At 39.9% G+C, this 20,724-nt stretch overlaps 1 protein-coding gene across 1 annotated transcript in view; it reads right to left on the bottom strand.

Annotated features, from left to right (window-relative positions):
• Window positions 1–20,724, bottom strand: part of LOC134818633 (uncharacterized protein KIAA0825-like) — a 34,678-nt gene that overhangs the window by 1,968 nt on the left and 11,986 nt on the right. Inside the window, exons 13-22 of the mRNA XM_063828271.1 lie at window positions 5,358–5,548; window positions 5,100–5,172; window positions 4,620–4,782; window positions 4,333–4,495; window positions 3,124–3,245; window positions 2,505–2,671; window positions 2,205–2,364; window positions 746–900; window positions 391–592; window positions 141–255 (exon numbers count right to left, since the gene is read on the bottom strand). Coding sequence (XP_063684341.1) covers window positions 141–255; window positions 391–592; window positions 746–900; window positions 2,205–2,364; window positions 2,505–2,671; window positions 3,124–3,245; window positions 4,333–4,495; window positions 4,620–4,782; window positions 5,100–5,172; window positions 5,358–5,548 — 1,511 coding nt within the window. The remainder of the gene's footprint in view (window positions 1–140; window positions 256–390; window positions 593–745; window positions 901–2,204; window positions 2,365–2,504; window positions 2,672–3,123; window positions 3,246–4,332; window positions 4,496–4,619; window positions 4,783–5,099; window positions 5,173–5,357; window positions 5,549–20,724) is intronic.

Below are 20,724 nucleotides of genomic sequence, written 5' to 3'. Positions count from 1 at the left end.
TGAAAAGGTTCAGTATGTAGACATACTTAACACCAAGAAAACCCTCGTCAATTGTAATTACTGCGAAATTGGGTGTAAAATCTGTTCATAAATGTTAAATGGTGAGAAGCACAGCATTAGATAATAAAATATTTAAATACCTGGATAGATTAAGAGTAAGAGTAAGTTGGTCGTGGAGAGAGGTTAAAGAGTGATCAACTAGTTGGTTCTCTTCCTCAAAATATTTCTCAGCTCCAGTAGGTAGCGTTATAACATCTAACAACGATTAATTAATTATATCAGGTCAAATGTAATAATTTAAGTAATCAATACACGTATGAGGCATGTGCAATCACTGAATATCTTACGAATGCAATATTCTTTTACTTGATCAGACAAATAAATACTTACTCAGAACATCTTTCATCACGATAAGTCGACTTATATCCCCTACTTTTCTCAAGATGGATAAACTTTCTTCAGGAATATCAACAAATGGTAGTTTTGATGAATATTTTCGGTTTTTAGATACAGAGTCTCTTGTTACAGCGTGAAACTTCCGGCAGATTTCATTCGGATTCATAAACAGTCTCTTCAGGAAAAACGCCAGGAACTGTTAAAAGAGAGGATAATTAAAACTGGGCGTAGTAATAAAATATTGGGGAGACTCTCGGGTATTTCTATTATACAATTATTGACGGAAAGTAAATAACTTAAGTTATTTAATTATTTATTTATTTGTTCATTTATAGAATAACAGACTCACAAGTTTGAGAACAGGTATTTCAGAATCTTCCTTGAGTTTTGCTCTAAAACACAGCATCCTGGTCAGCTTGACAACTGTGGTTCTGATAGAGGGAGCTACCAGACTAAGGTGTGTGAATATTGCTGATAGTGACTCGTGGAGTACCACCTTCAAACCTGACAACAATAACTTTAGTACACAATACACCTTACAATTTTACAATTTTACAACTTTACAATTTTACAAGTTTACAATTTTACAAGTTTACAAGTTTACAAGTTTACAAGTTTACAAGTTTACAAGTTTACAAGTTTACAAGTTTACAAGTTTACAAGTTTAAAAATATACTTGCTTCATAGTACACAGCAATTGTTGTGCTATTTATATCGATTGATAAGAGCCATGCCTTTTATGGCCCTAAGCAAATTTGAACTTTGAAATTGCTGAGAGCAGTTAAACATTGTGTAACACTGTTTATGCTACAGGAGCACTAAGTACTAACTTGGAGTAGAGAAGCGGTTTATCCTACAGGGGCACTAAGTACTAACTTGGAGTAGAGAAGCGGTTTATCCTACAGGGGCACTAAGTACTAACTTGGAGTAGAGAAGCGGTTTATCCTACAGGGGCACTAAGTACTAACTTGGAGTAGAGAAGCGGTTTATCCTACAGGAGCACTAAGTACTAACTTGGAGTAGAGAAGCGGTTTATCCTACAGGGGCACTAAGTACTAACTTGGAGTAGAGAAGCGGTTTATCCTACAGAGGCACTAAGTTCTACCTTGGAGTAGAGAAGCGGTTTATCCTACAGGGGCACTAAGTACTAACTTGAAGTAGAGAAGCGGTTTATCCTACAGGCTACAGTGGCACTAAGTACTAACTTGGAGTAGAGAAGCGGTTTATCCTACAGGAGCACTAAGTACTAACTTCGAGTAGAGAAGCGGTTTATCCTACAGGAGCACTAAGTACTAATTTGGAGTAGAGCAGCGGTTTATCCTACAGGGGCCGGGCACTAAGTACTAACTTGGAGTAGAGAAGCGGTTTATCCTACAGGGGCACTAAGTACTAACTTGGAGTAGAGAAGCAGTTTATCCTACAGGGGCACTAAGTACTAATTTGGAGTAGAGCAGCGGTTTATCCTACAGGGGCACTAAGTACTAACTTGGAGTAGAGAAGCGGTTTATCCTACAGGAGCACTAAGTACTAACTTGGAGTAGAGAAGCGGTTTATCCTACAGGAGCACTAAGTACTAACTTGGAGTAGAGCAGCGGTTTATCCTACAGGAGCACTAAGTACTAACTTGGAGTAGAGCAGCGGTTTATCCTACAGGAGCACTAAGTACTAACTTGGAGTAGAGCAGCAGTTTATCCTACAGGAGCACTAAGTACTAACTTGGAGTAGAGCAGCGGTTTATCCTACAGGAGCACTAAGTACTAACTTGGAGTAGAGAAGCGGTTTATCCTACAGGAGCACTAAGTACTAACTTGGAGTAGAGAAGCGGTTTATCCTACAGGAGCAGGGTAGCTCCTCAATTGCCACTTCCTCCTCAGTTGAGGGCATTATCTTGGTGCGGTGTACCACAAGGTTCAACACCTCATACAGGATAGGTTCCAGGGCAGGGAACAGCACCTCTCCTATACAATCCTGGCAGAAAAGTAAGTTTTATTTTTCGTTACATCTTTGTTGGTTTTAGGTATCTTAATAAAGTTAAAACATATTATCAAGTTTGTCTCATCAAAAGTTTCACAATTACAAGGTTGTCAAGGTAACTCAGCATCAATCACCTGCCAAAGGTCCTCACTCTCGCCTGGCCTACTGAACTTGAAGTTGGGTTTACTAACACAGTTCCAGATCTCGTTAGGTATGAAGGTGGAGAGGATAAATGTGGCCCAGGAGGTGGTGTCGTACTTGCAGCTTGCTAACAGGCGGGAGAGGGTCAGGACTACTGTGTCTACAGGAGGTGAACTTGTTACTTTTACTGATTAACATTATTTAAATTACTAAATTGCTAATTAACATTACTTGTTACTTTGTTACTCATTTAAATATTACTAAATTGTTAATTAACATTACTCGTTACTCATTTAAATATTACTGAATTGCTAATTTATATTACTTGTTACTCATTTAAATATTGCTAAATTGCTAATTAACATTACTTGTTACTCATTTAAATATTACTAAATTGCTAATTGACGGTATGTCTTTAAGTCTTTATAATTGATTTGAAAGTCCTCACTTTTTACAGGAGTTTAACTTGTTACTAGGTGAAATATTTTAAAACATTGTTACATTTTACTAATTAATTATTATTGTAACTAGTTCTAACGTTACATATTACTATCTACTAACTAACACCACTAATTGTAACTCATTATGGTTAAGATAGTCTCATTAACTCACTGTAATCAAAGCGACTAGTCTCCCTGTTGTGATACAGTTGTATTTGTTGGGGTATCCTAGCTCCGTTAGAAATAGCGGTCATTAGCAGATCTTTGTGAGCTGGATTCTTCTGGTTAAAACATCTGAGACAACATAGACTCATAGAGGCATTAGAGGGTCACACATAATGTACAGGAAACAACGTTATTTTTTGTAAAGATTAAGTTTAGTTGTAGCGTTGTTCATGTGAAACGCGAGTGTGTAAATGAGAGTGTGTATAAACAACACAAACCTGAGCAAGTAAATGAGAGTGTGTATAAACAACACAAACCTGAGCAAGTAAATGAGAGTGTGTATAAACAACACAAACCTGAGCAAGTAAATGAGAGTGTGTATAAACAACACAAACCTGAGCAAGTAAATAAGAGTGTGTATAAACAACACAAACCTGAGCAAGTAAATGAGAGTGTGTATAAACAACACAAACCTGAGCAAGTAAATGAGAGTGTGTATAAACAACACAAACCTGAGCAAGTAAATGAGAGTGTGTATAAACAACACAAACCTGAGCAAGTAAATGAGAGTGTGTATAAACAACACAAACCTGAGCAAGTAAATGAGAGTGTGTATAAACAACACAAACCTGAGCAAGTAAATGAGAGTGTGTATAAACAACACAAACCTGAGCAAGTAAATGAGAGTGTGTATAAACAACACAAACCTGAGCAAGTAAATAAGAGTGTGTATAAACAACACAAACCCAGGAGCAAGTAAATGAGAGTGTGTATAAACAACACAAACCTGAGCAAGTAAATAAGAGTGTGTATAAACAACATAAACCTGAGCAAGTAAATGAGAGTGTGTATAAACAACACAAACCTGAGCAAGTAAATGAGAGTGTGTATAAACAACACAAACCTGAGCAAGTAAATGAGAGTGTGTACAAACAACACAAACCTGAGCAAGTAAATGAGAGTGTGTACAAACAACACAAACCTGAGCAAGTAAATGAGAGTGTGTACAAACAACACAAACCTGAGCAAGTAAATGAGAGTGTGTATAAACAACACAAACCTGAGCAAGTAAATGAGAGTGTGTATAAACAACACAAACCTGAGCAAGTAAATGAGAGTGTGTATAAACAACACAAACCTGAGCAAGTAAATGAGAGTGTGTATAAACAACACAAACCTGAGCAAGTAAATGAGAGTGTGTATAAACAACAAAAACCTGAGCAAGTAAATAAGAGTAGTGTCCAGGTTATCAATAGTAAAGAGGCTAGATATCCAGATAGAGGGCAGCCAGGATACAGGAGTGGAGGAGGGGGCAGCGGTGTGGCTGTGGGGGAGGACGGGGGCAGAGTCGCACGCTCCGCTTCCTGTACCGTCACTTTCTGGGGGATCAAGGAGAATAAGTACAATTTAATAAAGTAGTAAGTTATTCAACTTATATTGATCCATTATAACTAGAATCGCGTTAGAATGGAAGAGTGTACCTAACCTGTAGTAGTAACCAACCTGGCCGTGCGAGATGGTGCGAGTTTAAGTAGACCTTGTCTTGAAACAGTTTCATAGTGTCCACTACTGCTTGAAGTGGGGAGGTGATGACTGACATAGCCGCGAGGAGGCGGTTCAGGTCCGAGTAGATGACTATCAGTGGTCCTTCCCTTGGTTCTGTCATCTGAGGATGGGTAAATAAGTTAACTTGTCTGGAAACATGTGGTCCAGTTTCTTTCTCCAAATAAGTGAAACAGAAAGTAGTTAGTTACTATACTATACTAATTACTAATTAATAACTCATTACTAGTTACTATACTGTACTAATTACTCTACTGTATACTGTAACATTAAGTAACAACCAAGCTGTGGGTAAATTATCTTGCTGCTTTGAAGAATTCCATCTCTTAAATGATATCACTAGCAAGCTGTATATAGCAAGCTATAACATTTCGTCAATGGAAAGGAACTAGGCGAAATGTCATAAAATATGTCTACTACCTGTGTAACATCTTTACCCGTGAGCAACCAGACAAACGTTGAGTAAATCATAACAATCGCTGTTATATCATACCTGGGAGAGTTAAATCACATCAACATTTATAAAGTTAGCATTGTTAGCAGTGTGTTAGCATCGTGTTAGCATTCTTTGAAGTCATTTAAAATTACGTCACTAGAGTTACACTAGAATCACACAAATATACTCACAGGTAAAATTACGTCACTAGAGTTACACTAGAATCACACAAATATACTCACAGGTAAAGTTTATTATTGGTCTTGCTGGGTCTGGCAGCTAAGTATCTACTAGTCACATAACTAAGAGACTTCTCCAGGACCTCTATTAGCACCTGGTGTGCCGTGTCAGGAGGGAGGGTCACTTGGAGGTCGTGGTATAAGGTCCGTAGGTAGAGGTTCAGTGAGATTAGACTTGCGTTACACTCTTTTATCTGAAGTAGTGAGATTAGACTTGCGTTACACTCTTTTATCTGAAGTAGTGAGATTAGACTTGCGTTACACTCTTTTATCTGAAGTAGTGAGATTAGACTTGCGTTACACTCTTTTATCTGAAGTAGTGAGATTAGACTTGCGTTACACTCTTTTATCTGAAGTTGTGAGATTAGACTTGCGCTACACTCTTTTATCTGAAGTTGTGAGATTAGACTTGCGCTACACTCTTTTATCTGAAGTTGTGAGATTAGACTTGCGTTACACTCTTTTATCTAAAGTAGTGAGATTAGACTTGCGTTACACTCTTTTATCTAAAGTAGTGAGATTAGACTTGCGTTACACTCTTTTATCTAAAGTAGTGAGATTAGACTTGCGTTACACTCTTTTATCTAAAGTAGTGAGATTAGACTTGCGTTACACTCTTTTATCTAAAGTAGTGAGATTAGACTTGCGTTACACTCTTTTATCTAAAGTAGTGAGATTAGACTTGCGTTACACTCTTTTATCTAAAGTAGTGAGATTAGACGTGCGTTACACTCTTTTATCTAAAGTAGTGAGATTAGACTTGCGTTACACTCTTTTATCTAAAGTAGTGAGATTAGACTTGCGTTACACTCTTTTATCTAAAGTAGTGAGATTAGACTTGCGTTACACTCTTTTATCTAAAGTAGTGAGATTAGACTTGCGTTACACTCTTTTATCTAAAGTAGTGAGATTAGACTTGCGTTACACTCTTTTATCTAAAGTAGTGAGATTAGACTTGCATTACACTCTTTTATCTGAAGTAGTGAGATTAGACTTGCGTTACACTCTTTTATCTGAAGTAGTGAGATTAGACTTGCGTTACACTCTTTTATCTGAAGTAGTGAGATTAGACTTGCGTTACACTCTTTTATCTGAAGTAGTGAGATTAGACTTGCGTTACACTCTTTTATCTAAAGTAGTGAGATTAGACTTGCGTTACACTCTTTTATCTAAAGTAGTGAGATTAGACTTGCGTTACACTATTTTATCTGAAGTAGTGAGATTAGACTAGCGTTACACTCCTTTATCTGAAATATTTTCATTATGGCTCTGGAAATCTTTGTCTCGTCAGTAAAACTACTGACTTGAGATTGCTGGATGGTGTTAACTAAGTCGTTGATATAAACAAAGGAACAGAAGAGGTCCCAGTACTGAGTTTTGATGGCTGATGGACACCACTTAGGACGCTAGCTAGGAATGGCCGTTTTCCATTAACAAGGACTGTTTGGAATCTACATTTTTCACAGAGACGTCACCGAGCCATTTCAGTAAGTTTTCTTTTGTCTCACGTTTCTTTACCTTGGCAAGCAGAATTTCGTGTTCAACCCTGTCGAATACTTTTCCATAGTTCAGATGTACGACATCTGTTTCTTTATTTTCCCGGAGGTTTTGGGAGATACTCTCCAAGTGTTCAAGGAGCTTCTGCCAGATCTAAACTTTAGATTCTAAAGCCATGTATCTGTTATCATTTTATTAGATTCAAAGTACAGGATTACATTTTTCGAAGAATTCTTTCAAATATCTTGATGACATAATGGGAAGTCAGTGAGATCTATACTTCTATAATTTACTGCTTTTATTTCTCTTTTCTTGGACACTGGAGTTAAATATCATATTCAGTTTGATAGGTATAATATCAAAACAACTTTTCCATATCATCCAGAGATCCAGATTGGGTAGCAGTTTATTAAGATAATTTAGGGCTGTAAACCTATAATTTCATTGCTACTTATTACTCAAACACGCGACGTAGGAAGATGAAAGTGTATTTCTTAGTTGTGATCGTTCTGGTACTCATTACTTTGACTGAAGAAAGTAATTATGAAGGAAGGAACTACCGCAAAATAGTTAAAGCACAGAAAAAAGCACAGAAAAAAGCACAGAAAAAATGCCAAAAGATGACTAAAAAGTATGAAGGATGCCTGGCAAAGGGCTACAAGTCCAATTGTGATGAGACAGATGATGGTGAGTTTAAAGAATGACAGATTAAGCTATAAAATTCGTCAGTTTCATAAAATATTGGTTTATCTAATTTTCGCAGTTACATGTTCTACATTTTTATTTTCTTATATTTACAGCTATGACTATACATAATTTTTAATGCAGCATCAAGACTCCTAGACATGACTTCCCTGGAGATTTCTCGTTAACCATTGAAGCTCTGAACTGTACACACGTTAACATGTTCTACTTTAGCAAGCCTGAGAGTATCCCGGATCCATTCAGCTCCATCATCTACCACTTCATCAAGCCTATAATTCTTGTATTTCTCCCATTTATACATCATACCACGGCACCGGTTAAACAAGCCAGTCTTATCAACGATTTAACGATAAGTAACTGATAAGCGAGCAACGTATTGAAAAGTGTAATTACTACTGAACTGATATTACAGAACCTCAATGTCCTGCTTCCCATCCCAACGTCTACTACAACGGAGATTACTGTTGTCAAACAAACAAGGAGAAGGTAAACACTCCTCAAGGTAGCAAGTGTGACGGCAGTGTGATTCAGAGAGACAGTTTGTGCTGTGCAGGAGACCAGTACACTTCTTGCCCCAGTGGAACCTGTCAGAGTAACCGAGGACCTCAGCCAGGTTGGTGATTTTTGATTTTGTCAAAGAAATTTTAGATATAAGCACCGTTCTCATAACTAGATCCTATGCTCGCAAATTGTCCAACCAGTTCATGTTTAGGAAAAGGCTACAAGGCTGCTATGTGGGAATGTTGAGTCAGATCACAGATGATGTTATAGAAATTCTCTGCACGTTTATTGTCGTAGAACTACATAATATATTCATACAGGGTGGGCCAAAAGTCAGTACCCATACGTTGGCCTTTATAGCTCAGTCACTGAGTGCCCAATTTAAATACTTCCTTCTGATATGACTTAGTACCACCACTGGTTCGAGGAATTTGTCAACTCGAAAAATATTCGCGTTCATTTTTTTCAAATGGAGGTTCATTTTCACATTTATTTGATAGTTTGGATAGTTGGATCAAGCTTAATGTTATTAAATTGTGTTTGGCCATTCGAATTACGTTTGTCCTGAAAGAATTAAAACTGTAGCTTCTCAGATGACCGAGATATGAAGCATAACGAGTTTATTCATTACGTGTGATCAGGTGATTGGATTACCTAATCACGTGATAAGGTGACCCCGTTAACTACCCCGTTAAACATTATGGGAATTGTTAAGAGTGCTCAATTAAGGTGTCGTGTCACGGTGTCCCATAATCACCCAGTCAATTTTGTTAACGAGATACAGAAAATGCTTGATAACTTCGTCATTTCTAATCCGTTTTGCCTCATGTTTTCAGATCATATGTAACATTTGATAATCTACCGTCTCTGAAAAAATTAGGCGTTCAGCATGTTCAGAGAAAACAATATAGGTGTTTTAATATTGAATGGGCGTGGTCTAAAATATTCGAATTTTCAAATTTTGACGACGGAATCCTCGAACCAGTAAGTACAGTATGCAATCTGCAAAGCAACAGCTCTCAAATATAAAACACGGCGGAGCTATTAAGGCCAACGTATGGGTACTGACTTTTGGCCCACCCTGTACATTTGATATTCGCCGTTTATATTTCAGAATGTCCTGATTCCCATCCCAACGCATTCTTCGACGGACATTACTGTTGTAAATCGAACAAGGAGAAGCTCTTCGCTCCCTATGGTACCAAGTGTGACGGCAGTGTGATTCAGAGAGACAGTATGTGCTGCCAGGAAGACCAGTACACAAAATGCCCTACTAGAACCTGTCAGACGGCATTGCCATTGGAGATACGAGGTTTGCAGTTGAGTGTGACTTTGTAGAGGGGGTAGAGGGCCAGGAGGCTGAGGGGTAGAGGGTAGAGGGCCAGGAGGCTGAGGGGTTGAGGGTACATGGCCAGGAGGCTGAGGAGTAGAAGGCCAGGAGGCTGAGGGGTTCAGGGTAGAGGGCCGAGAGGCTGAGGGGTAGAGGGCCAGGAGGCTGAGAAGGTTAAGGTTGGAGAGCCAGGAGGCTAAGGGGTAGAGGGCCAGGAGGCTGAGGGGTTGAGGGTAGAGGGCCAGGAGGCTGAGGGGTTGAGGGTAGAGGGCCAGGAGGCTGATGGGTAGAGGGCCAGGAGGCTGAGGGGTTGAGGGTAGAGGGCCAGGAGGCTGAGGGGTAGAGGGCCAGGAGGCTGAGGAGGTTGAGGGTAGAGGGCCAGGAGGCTGAGGGGTTGAGGGTAGAGGGCCAGGAGGCTGATGGGTAGAGGCCAGAGGGCCAGGAGGCTGAGAAGGTTGAGGGTAGATGGCCAGGAGGCTGAGGGGTAGAGGGCCAGGAGGATGAGGGGTTGAGGGTAGAGGGCCAGGAGGCTGAGGGGTTGAGGGTAGAGGGCCAGGAGGCTGATGGGTAGAGGGCCAGGAGGCTGAAAAGGTTGAGGGTAGAGGGTAGAGCGTACGCTCTCCACTCCGATAATCGTAACCGAAAATTATCTCCGATAATTCGATAATAAAAGTTATCTGTTTATCTAGATTAAATATATTTGTATCGGTATAAAACTTCACAAGAAATTACCGAAAGTAATACAGTAAAATTTTAAGGAAATTGTAGTGGTTTTGCTTCTCCCTGTTCACAAGTAATCCAAGAAGCAGTCCCAAACGTCTTTTGGCTATTGACATTGTTATCTTGAGGAGGGTGCTAGCATTTTAGCTTACAACCACTCTGGAAACGTGCACCAGCATGTTACTGTTAACACGAGTCAGGAATACTGGCATGGCAGTCAATTAAGAAGTGTTCTGGATACATTCTCCTCAGGAGAATTACAGATCTGTTGCTCCAAATTTTCCATAGGAAAAAGAAACGAGTCACCGATCCTCTACTGTTCTTAGGAGACGAAAACTCTGTTGCTTTACTCTTTTACTGTTTTCTGGAGAATGTTCACTCCTATTGTCAGGAGAAGGAAACTAGTGCTCTAATATTTTCAGAAGGAAGGAAATGGTGCTGTACCAAGTTTACTGGTAAACAGTGATAACAGTCGCCAATTAGTACTAGTGAAATTTGGGAAAACGTTTTGGCTTTTACCTTAAGCAAAAAACTATCTTTTTATCGGTTTTATCTAGATAAAACCTCAATTGTTATCTCTTTATCTAGATAAACTATTAGTATTTCATATTGATAATGGATAGCCTACTAAATACCACTAAGTTATTGATTTAAATATAATAATTCAAATGCTGAGCATTTATTAAAACCTTTTAGGGGCGAAACAACATGCCACACTTCTTTAAAAAGCTGTATCGAGGCCCCATATATTTGTAAGGCAAAAAACATTAAACAAAAAAACTCTTCAGGCTCGGATTCTAAAATGGTCATAGAAGACCTCGGCTGCTGGAAAGATACAGGAAACAGAGCTATACAGCTAATTGAAGGGGAGCACCCTATACTCAAAGATTCTTACGGATCAAGAACTGATGCGTATATAAAGTGCCTCAGAGCAGCCTTGTCCTTTGGATACAAAGTATTTGCTATACAGCATGGAGGTCAGTGTGCAAGTGCAACAGATGCGGGTCAGACCTATAATAAATATGGAGAGTCGAATGCTTGTCGTCATGATGGCCAAGGAGGCCCATGGGCAAACCAAGTTTACAAAATAAAGTTTGATGGTGAGTCCAATCATTGCTAGAAATCTTACCTATAGTCTAATAGTTTTAGGGAATTTTTTATGAATAAATATTTATTTGGAGGGTAGGATGCTGAGGTTAGAGGGTAGAGGGCCAGGAGGCTGAGAAGGTCGAGGGTAGAGGGCTAGGAATTAGGATCCGCGTCATCATTTGCTGTAAAGTGGCCTACAGGGTGTTTCAAGACTCGTGTCCAAATTTTGAATGGCTTTCAAAATCTAACAAATGAGACAAACGGTATAATTTTTGTTTTAAATTGTAGACAAATTATTACATTTTAAAACACATAACAAAAATAAATCTAATATTTTAACAATTTTTCGAACCAAGCCCCCTTTCTGCATAGAAGGTTTTGAACCCCCGGAAGCATATTGTCTATTGCACGTTTTACCATGTCAATTTTTAACTTTTTATCCTCCCTAATTTTGATCCTTCATAAAATTAAAAATTTTAATTCTAAATTTGGACACGAGTCTCGAAACACCCTGTAATCGTGGCCGTATAGTGGCCGAACCTAATCAACTTATTTGGGGGGGGGGGGGCGCCAATCCAGCTTTCATGCAAACTTAAGAAACCAATTGACACTGACATTTTATTTTCATCCAGCTGCAGCAGAACCTCAGAAAGCACAATTAGTTTTTAAAAACTTGAAAAAGTGCAAACAATTCGAGAAAATCCTCCTGAAGATATGTGACTACGAATGTTGAATCTGAGCAGAAGACCACAAAGATTACTGATGCAAATAGCTTACATATTTTATATATATATATATGGGGAATATAAACAATATATTTAACTCTAAATATAATGGTCATAGCTACTTTTAATTTCATGAATTATACAGATTTTAAAGTACGCTGGTACGATTTTTATCTTATTAAATTGCTGTTCAATATCTATTTTAGTAAACATTAACTGGGGTAGTAAAACCCAGTTCCCAATCATCAAAATAGTTTATTGGCCCCACAAGTAGGAAGTAAAATAAGGACCTCTGTTCAAATCAAAATAGATTCAAAATAGTCGGACAACTCAAAATAATAACAAATATGATTGGCAGTCACGCTGCACGTGACTGCCCGCACGTGACTGTGCGCGTCCAATGGACGTAATGAAGGAAATTTGTTATGGTTATCGCAGGAGAGATCACGTTTAGAGTGCGTCTCTCTGATTAGCCCACGTCACTGCACACGTGACTGTGCAGAGCCAATAGGGTGCTATGTAACTTGTGTAAGGTGTGTACGCTAGGTGCGTGTAAGGGACATCTAATTTACTATTAAACACAGCTGGCCGGCAGAGAATTGAAAATATAAGGATTTTTTATGGATGAAAATCGAAGCGAAAACCTTGTAACCCTATATTTTCGAGTACGCTGAAAAAGATTAAACTGGTTATAATTATCATACTCAAGGGCAAATTGCTTTAAAATGTACTTGAATGTCATAGATGCTATTATACGCTTTAACCGGCTTATCGAGTGGCACCAGTCTCTCTCGCCAATATAGTTCTCAGCTTAATTATTATCGGGCTCGTGAAGGAAAGATCTCGAGTTCAGAGGACGAAAACCCTTTTCCCAATTATTTGCTAACATTAACGAATACGTATATTAACCAATATCAAAAAGGACTACCAAAGATTGTATCGGGACTTCTATTATAGTATAAGCAGTATAAGCGGTATTTCTAGTCCACAGTTTTATTCATAGAGGTTTTATGATGAACTAATTATTATCATATGACTGTGTTAGGGCTACTTACAGATTGGTTGACGCTCCTGTTAGCGCACATCACTGCAAACGTGACTGTGCAGAGCCAATGCAGTGCCGTGTGTGTAAGGAGCGTCTATCATGCATCATACCAACTCCCTAGGGACCACGCTTTCATTACAGAATGGAAACTATGAGAGTAATAGGTGGGTTTGCCGTTTATACAAGAGAAATTCCTGTTCGTTTGTAACAATCTAATAATATAGCAGTTTGACAAAAACCTTTAAGTTAAGTTTTTTATAATTTAGGCGTTCATGTATGATGTATATGTTTCCTTGGATATAAGTGGATACATTTTTGATAACTGAATACCGGTCTTCGTTTGCATCTAATGCTGGAAGTCAGTAGCAAAACATAAAATCATTAAAATCTAAGGAATCTGAATTAAAATTTCTCCCAGCCGATAAGGGCAACGCCACTGTGGTGTTAACCCACGAACAATACATAAATAAAGTTAATGAACACTTGACATCAGGTAGCTACACCCTTTTGAACAAAGACCTAACACAATCCGTCACCTCCAAACTGCACTAAGTCCTCAAGAAACTTCACAATGACAAAACATATCACCACAGACCAACTCAACAAGATGCAGAACCTTCACCCTAGATGGCCTCAACTCTACGGACAACCTAAGATCCATAAACCTGGCGCACCCATCCGTCCCGCGTAGTTAGTTTTTACAACACTCCCCTTCAAGCGCTCCACAAAGTCCTTGCCACAGTCCTCAAACCCCTAGCTCAGAATTCCCTACGCCTTAAAGACTCCTCAGACTTCAAGCACCGATTCGACTCCTCCCTCAACCCCTCATACTCCTATCACTCCTCTCTAGACGTTAAGAGCGCATGTCCTGTGACATGCGCCTGGCCCGTAAAACAGTCATCACATCCTACGAACAAAAACCCACTTTCCTCCCCTCCAACCTCACCACCACCACCATAGGATCGCTCATCAACTTTTGCCTCGACAACTCCTACCTAGAATTCAACGGCTCCTTTTACTTCTAAGACGAAGGTGGCACCATGGGCTCCCCCCTCATCGTAGAACTAGCTGAAATACGTCTCGCAGAAATAGAATCCTTAGCCCTCTCCTCATGTCCCGACCCTCCTCATACCTACGCCCACTTCGTTGACGATGGCCTCGGATCCTTCAGAGACAAACAGCACGCAGAATTCTTCCTCACTTTCCTCAACTCGCTCACCGAAGACCTCAAATTCACTCAAGAACACCCTTCATCTGACGGAACCATACCTTTCCTCGACGTCCTCATCCACCCTGACAAGTCCACCTCAGTCTACAGAAAACCCACCCACACCAACCTCTACACCAAGTATTCGTCCTGCACCACAAACTCCTCCAAGAACGCCGTCATCCGATCCCTCACCAGAAGAGCTTACAACATCTGTTCACCTCAACACCTCGAAGACGAACTAAAGACTGTCAGACACGTTTGCCTTCAGAACGGCTTCCCACCCCTCCGCATCACCACCATCAAGGACGAAGTTCCCCGCAAGTTCACCAACCCTCCCCGACATCAATCCTTAGCCTCATTCTACTGACAGACCAGAGATCACGCAATCAGCGTTTCCCTTCCTTTCCATCCCTCACTCTCCAAACCCATCTCCAAGATACTCGGACAACACGACATCAAAGTGACCCACTCATCAGCCACTACTCTCCGCAACCTTCTCACCAAGACGAAGACCACACCCTCCCACTCAACTCACCCCCAACACCATCTACGAGATATCCTGCTCACAATGTCCCTCCAAGTACACTGGACAGACCTACAGACCCCTCATCCAACGAATGAAAGAACACGAAAGATGCTACAGACTCAACAATGCCTTCGACGAAACCACAGACAGGATCAAATCCGCCCCCGCCCATCATGCCGTAACCACCGGACATTCCATCTCCTGGAACAACATAGAAGTCCTTAAATCACTCACCACACGATCTCTACTTGACCTGACAGAACATGCTGCTATCCAGATAAGACAACCCTCCATGAACCGTACTGATCGTGTCCCTTAATGTAGCTCACTATGGGACCCCATCCTTCCCAAGATCGCTTCATCCCTCAAGACCAGGCCATCTGGCATTTCCTTTTCATCTATCTCACAAGCCTAGTTTTTTAATGTTATTATAATGTAATCTGAACACTTTTTCCACCCTCACCACTCCACCCTTTCACGTCACACACCACTCATCATTGACACCACTACATCATATATAATCACCAGAGCTCGACCGGGATTTGGCGATATTGTCCCGGTCCCGGCCGGGATTTTGTTTTTAGCCGGGATTTTTCCAAAATAAAGTCGGTTTTTGAGCGTATATTTGAGCCCGAATTTCGCGAACCTGTGAACATTTTCCGAAAAGTTTTACTACAACAGTGCTCTACAGTGCTTCTTAATAGTTAGATCATTTCACTTTCTCGTCGCCAAAAGTTTATTGAAAATTCAACTTCCAAGTCTTATGTGAAATGTTTATGGTACATGATCAAAATTCTATGAATTTTGATCAATGGTAGTTGGCAAATTTTTTAATGTTCAAAATTAATTATATGTTCAACTGTTCACTTCATGAGTAACAAATTACAAAATGTTAGAAGAAAGCTGAAGTCCGAACAAACTTAGAAATACTCAAGAGTCAGGGGCCTCGCCCTCATCAGCTTCTTCATCTGATGAAATAACTATGTCCACATTGATTTCGCGCTCTCTATCTCAGAGATAAAGAGAGAGATAGAGAGAGAGATAGAGAGAGAGAGATAGAGAGAGATAGAGAGAGAGATAGAGAAAGATAGAGAGATAGAGATTAGAGAGAGATAGAGTAGTTACTACTACTTACTGTCAATTTTAACTTGACATACCTCAGTTTGTTCTGGAAGATTTTATTTAACATATAACACTGTTTCATTTTAACTGAGATTGAGAAATATTGGAAAAATCCCGGTCCCGCGGTCCCGGCCGGGATGAGGCTAATCCCGGTCCCGGCCGGGTTTTCATTTCGATCCCGGTCCCGGCCGGGACTAAATTTCGATCCCGGTCGACCACTGATAATCACCCTTCAAAACATCATCCCCAGTTGAAAACGATTTACACAAGTATTTTGAAAGCTCCTGCTAATACAATCTTTCGTATCACTTATATGTTTTAAGTATCCCCTCCAGGTTGGTTAATATACGTATTCGTTAATACTTACTTGTACTTGATTAGGTCTCCTCAATCATTCGAGTGGCCTGCACCAATGAACTCCCGTTTGTGACGTATCATCTCCCTCCAAAGTTTTCGGTCACTAGCCATCTCGCTCGCTCCTTCTAGGTCTATGTCTGTGTTTCCTGTAAACGCTGCAGCATCTTCCAGCAAACATTTCCTCCAGTTCTTTCTTGGACGGCCCCTAGATCTTCTCCCATGCGCTGGGGTCCAGTTAAGCATGTACTTAGGAAGCCTAGTGCCTGGCATTCTGGTGACATGGCCAAACCACCGCAGGCGGTTTGCTCCTATGAACGTCGCTACTGGATTTATCTTTGCACGCTCCAGCACTTCAGTGTTTCTAACCCGATCGAGCCATCTTATCCTAAGTATTCTCCTCAAGCAACGCTGATGGAACACCTCAAAGCGATGTAGCTGCTTTTTGGTTGTGTTCCAAACCTCACTTCCATATAACAATATTGTCAAAACTGCTGCCTTATAAATCCTGATCTTTGTATAAGACTGGATGTTGCGGTTTTTCCATATATTACTCAGTTGATTGAAGGCTCCGGAAGCTTTCTGAATCCTAGCTGACAGCTCATGGTCGATAGTACCGTCACTGGAGATAATTGTACCTATAAGTACGTAAAATCACTAACTTGCTGCACTGGCGTGTCTTCAACAGTGATGTTCACTGTGGCTTCTTTCGTGTATGGCCGTTGAAAGGTTGCTTTACCAATGACCATAGCCTCAGTCTTTTTTACCATTGAATCTGATACCTCCCTGGGCACCATACATACACAAAAGGTCAGTTTTTTCTTGAAGACCTTCCTCGCTGTTATCCAGTGCAGCCATGTCATCTGCATAGTCTGTATCTAACACAGTGATATCATCAACAAGCGGACCGATAGATCTTTGAAGAACCGCTCCGTGGGACACCACTTTGTTGCTTTCTGTTCTCTCAGCAGCCACATTGAGGCAGACATTAAAAAGTGGGGGACCCTGAATGTCTCCTTGGCCACTGCCTGAACTTACTTCAAACCATTCTCATAGTTCACCATTGTGTCTAGAAGCACTGACAGTTCCATTAAAGAATGCCTGTATTATTCGAATGTATTTACATGGCAGGCCATAATGACTGAAAGCTTTCCAAATATAATTCCTGTCGATAGAATCAAAAGCTGCCTTGAAGTCCACAAAATTTACATACAGGGGGAGATTATATTCAATGCAGTTATGTATAATAGTGCGGAGTAAATAAATCTGATCAATGCATGATCTGTTCTTTCTAAACCCACACTGATTGTCTCGTAGCAAACTTTCTAAACCGTCACTCATGCGTTGTAATATGATGATTTGATACAGTTTAGATACTGTAGATCTTAGAGTGATCCCCCTATTATAGGAGCAATGAGAGGTATCACCCTTCTTTGGTACAATTATCACGATGCCTTTCAACCAGTCGTCAGGCACTGCTTCTGAATTCCAAACTTTTGAGAACAATTTCTCCATCCTATCCACAAGACCACTTGCCCCATACTTTAACTGCTCATAAGAGATTTCGTTAATCCCAGCACTTTTGTGGTTCTTCAATTTTTTGAGACAGTTTAAAATCTCAAGTCTAGTGAGATAGTTCCTTAATCCCAAATATTCGTTAATGTTAGCAAATATTTGGGAAAAGGGTATTCGTCTTCTGAGCTCGAGATCTTTCCTTCACGAGCTGAGCCCGATAATAATTAAGCTGAGAACTATAGTGGCGAGAGAGACTGGTGCCACTCGATAAGCCGGTTAAAGCGTATAATAGCATCTATGACATTCAAGTACATTTTAAAGCAATTTGCCCTTGAGTATGATAATTATAACCAGTTTAATCTTGTTCAGCGTACTCGAAAACATAGGGTTACAAGGTTTTCGCTTCGATTTTCATCCATAAAAAATCCTTATATTTTCAATTCTCTGCCGGCCAGCTGTGTTTAATAGTAAATTAGATGTCCCTTACACGCACCTAGCGTACACACCTTACACAAGTTACATAGCACCCTATTGGCTCTGCACAGTCACGTGTGCAGTGACGTGGGCTAATCAGAGAGACGCACTCTAAACGTGATCTCTCCTGCGATAACCATAACAAATTTCCTTCATTACGTCCATTGGACGCGCACAGTCACGTGCGGGCAGTCACGTGCAGCGTGACTGCCAATCAGATTTTGTTATTATTTTGAGTTGTCCGACTATTTTGAATCTATTTTGATTTGAACAGAGGTCCTTATTTTACTTCCTACTTGTGGGGCCAATTATTTTATATACCTTACGAGACATATTTATGTTCGACATGATTCCGGTGACCTAAATAATTTGAGAACGAAAATACCCCAAATTAAATCATGGTACTTGGGGATTTTTTCCATCTATATCTCCTTATTTTACAAAAATAACAACCAATATTTGAAAAAAATTAGATGCAAAAATCTTCTCTGATAAGTTCTTTCATCTTGTGAATGATTTCTCCGGAGCCTTTGAAAGTTAGCCTCAACTTAATGTGGGAGGGGGGTCCAGCCTGAAATTTTTGTGAAACTCGATTCTGACATAGCAGTTGACCAACAAACTAGGACTCATGATCAAAATTTTAAGGAGGTCCCGGACCCCAACCGCCCATCAGTCCCATCGAACACTATAACTAGTGTTCATTTGTTTGATGAATCATATTTATAACTACTACATTGATAGTAAATCGATAAAGTCATAATTAAGGAAAATACGTAATTTGGGGAAAATAATGACGGTGACCTAAATAGTCCGAAAATATGGTGTTTTTTTTTCGAAAAACCACCGACTAACCGACTTTCGTACCATTTAATTATATCTCGTAAGGTAATATAATGCAAAACGTTAAAATATGTTAATTACTTAGTTATTAAAGAACATTTATATTTCTTAGAATTTAAATTGTGATTTCTTAGAATCATTATATTATCATAAGTTTGCAAAAGTGGGATTATTAGATTAATGAGGTATTATATTTAGTGCATCCGTTCGCAGCCCTATCAAGTGTTTATTTTATTTTTTTAATTGATGATAAAAATTTTGAAATTTAACAGGAAAACTTGGCGGTGCATCACTAACAGCTGATACTCCACTTACAGCTCAAGTTTGACTGTTGGGGACTCGGAATCGGCGTTAAAAATAACGTCGACCCGAGTTGGTTTCAACTTCCAAAGCTGGGCCCTTTTAGACAAAGTTTCTGTGTAAAGTGATTTAGCACGCTCATACTTACGCTCTCATCTCTTCTCAGCTCCTTTATTTAATAATTATATATAATTACTATATCATTACATTGTATCTAGAAAGTTCATTATTATCGTCAGTCTGGCGACGAGGGTTCAATTTGACGACAATTGTTCGATCTTTCAGCTCATACTTTTGAAGCTAGTGTAGATTAGCCCTCATCACATCGGATTCGAGACCAATGGATGGATATAATTAGTTGGCGCACAATAGTGGCGATATGCCAAAAAACTCCTCCCTAGACCCTAGTAGCCGTATAGCACCTAGTGATATTGGTCATGATGCGATGAGGAAAAGTCTCGATTGACTCCGAAAACACAAAGAAGTGAGACTTATAAACAAAGAATTTACCGGTACAAAACCAAAACTTTGAAGGAGAGCTAAGTTTGAGCTAGAATATGAAAACATTGCACTGCCACACGTGAACTTTTATCTGATGAGGGCGGTAGTAAACTGACCACAACTATACTTAAACCATCTCATTTACTATTTAGTGTTACTATTTAGTATTACACTTCAACTTTTCCTTTTTTTTAACGTTTTGAGTACGGCCTGAGAGTTGAGTACGATAAGTTTGTTTTTCGTTCTAATCATATTGATGTTAGCTCTGGAGCTGGCGATAGGTTCCAGAAGGTGCCGTCCTAAAGTACGAAATTTTTCTGAAAAAAATGGTGTCCGTTTTTTACCTTATTTTTTCTATTGTTGTAAAATTGGCAGGTATGTATGCAACTTTTTCCATTTCACCCTTTTGTAAAAAGGCAATTTAGTGAAAGGTTACGAATGGAGGTTTTTGCAGAACAACGTGGATTTTGGAGATTGTGGTAGGTGGGTCAAGTATATTATGTCGTGTTTCTTACTTACTTCCGTCCGTTACCATGCAACGAAAAAGTTGCGCGCGCGAGGATTGGTTGGGGAGATGTGATGCAGGGATCGACCGGGGACGAAATTTAGCCGGGGCCGGGGCCGGGACCAAGTTGAATCAGCCGGGGCCGGGATTAACCGGGATTTTGAAATGTTGCCAAGGCCGGGGCCGGGGCCGGGATTGGCTAAAATATGCCGGGGCCGGGGCCGGGGCCGGGGCCGGGGCCGGGGCCGGGATTTTTTAAATCTAATTTTGAAAATTTTTGAAAGTTTCCGGAAACTCGTATCAATGTGAGCTAGCTTCAAGGTCAACCTAGAAGGCAGCTACACAATGTTTAAAGGATGAGGAACGATTATTTCTCTTTAATAGTTAAATGTAAGTCCTTAACGTCCTTAA

The sequence above is a fragment of the Bolinopsis microptera genome, chromosome 7, assembly GCF_026151205.1.
Source record: "Bolinopsis microptera isolate Bmic1 chromosome 7, MBARI_Bmic_1.0, whole genome shotgun sequence".
Taxonomy (NCBI): Eukaryota; Metazoa; Ctenophora; class Tentaculata; order Lobata; family Bolinopsidae; genus Bolinopsis; species Bolinopsis microptera.
Note: the sequence above shows the minus strand (reverse complement) of the source record. Positions and strands in the feature narration are given on the sequence as shown.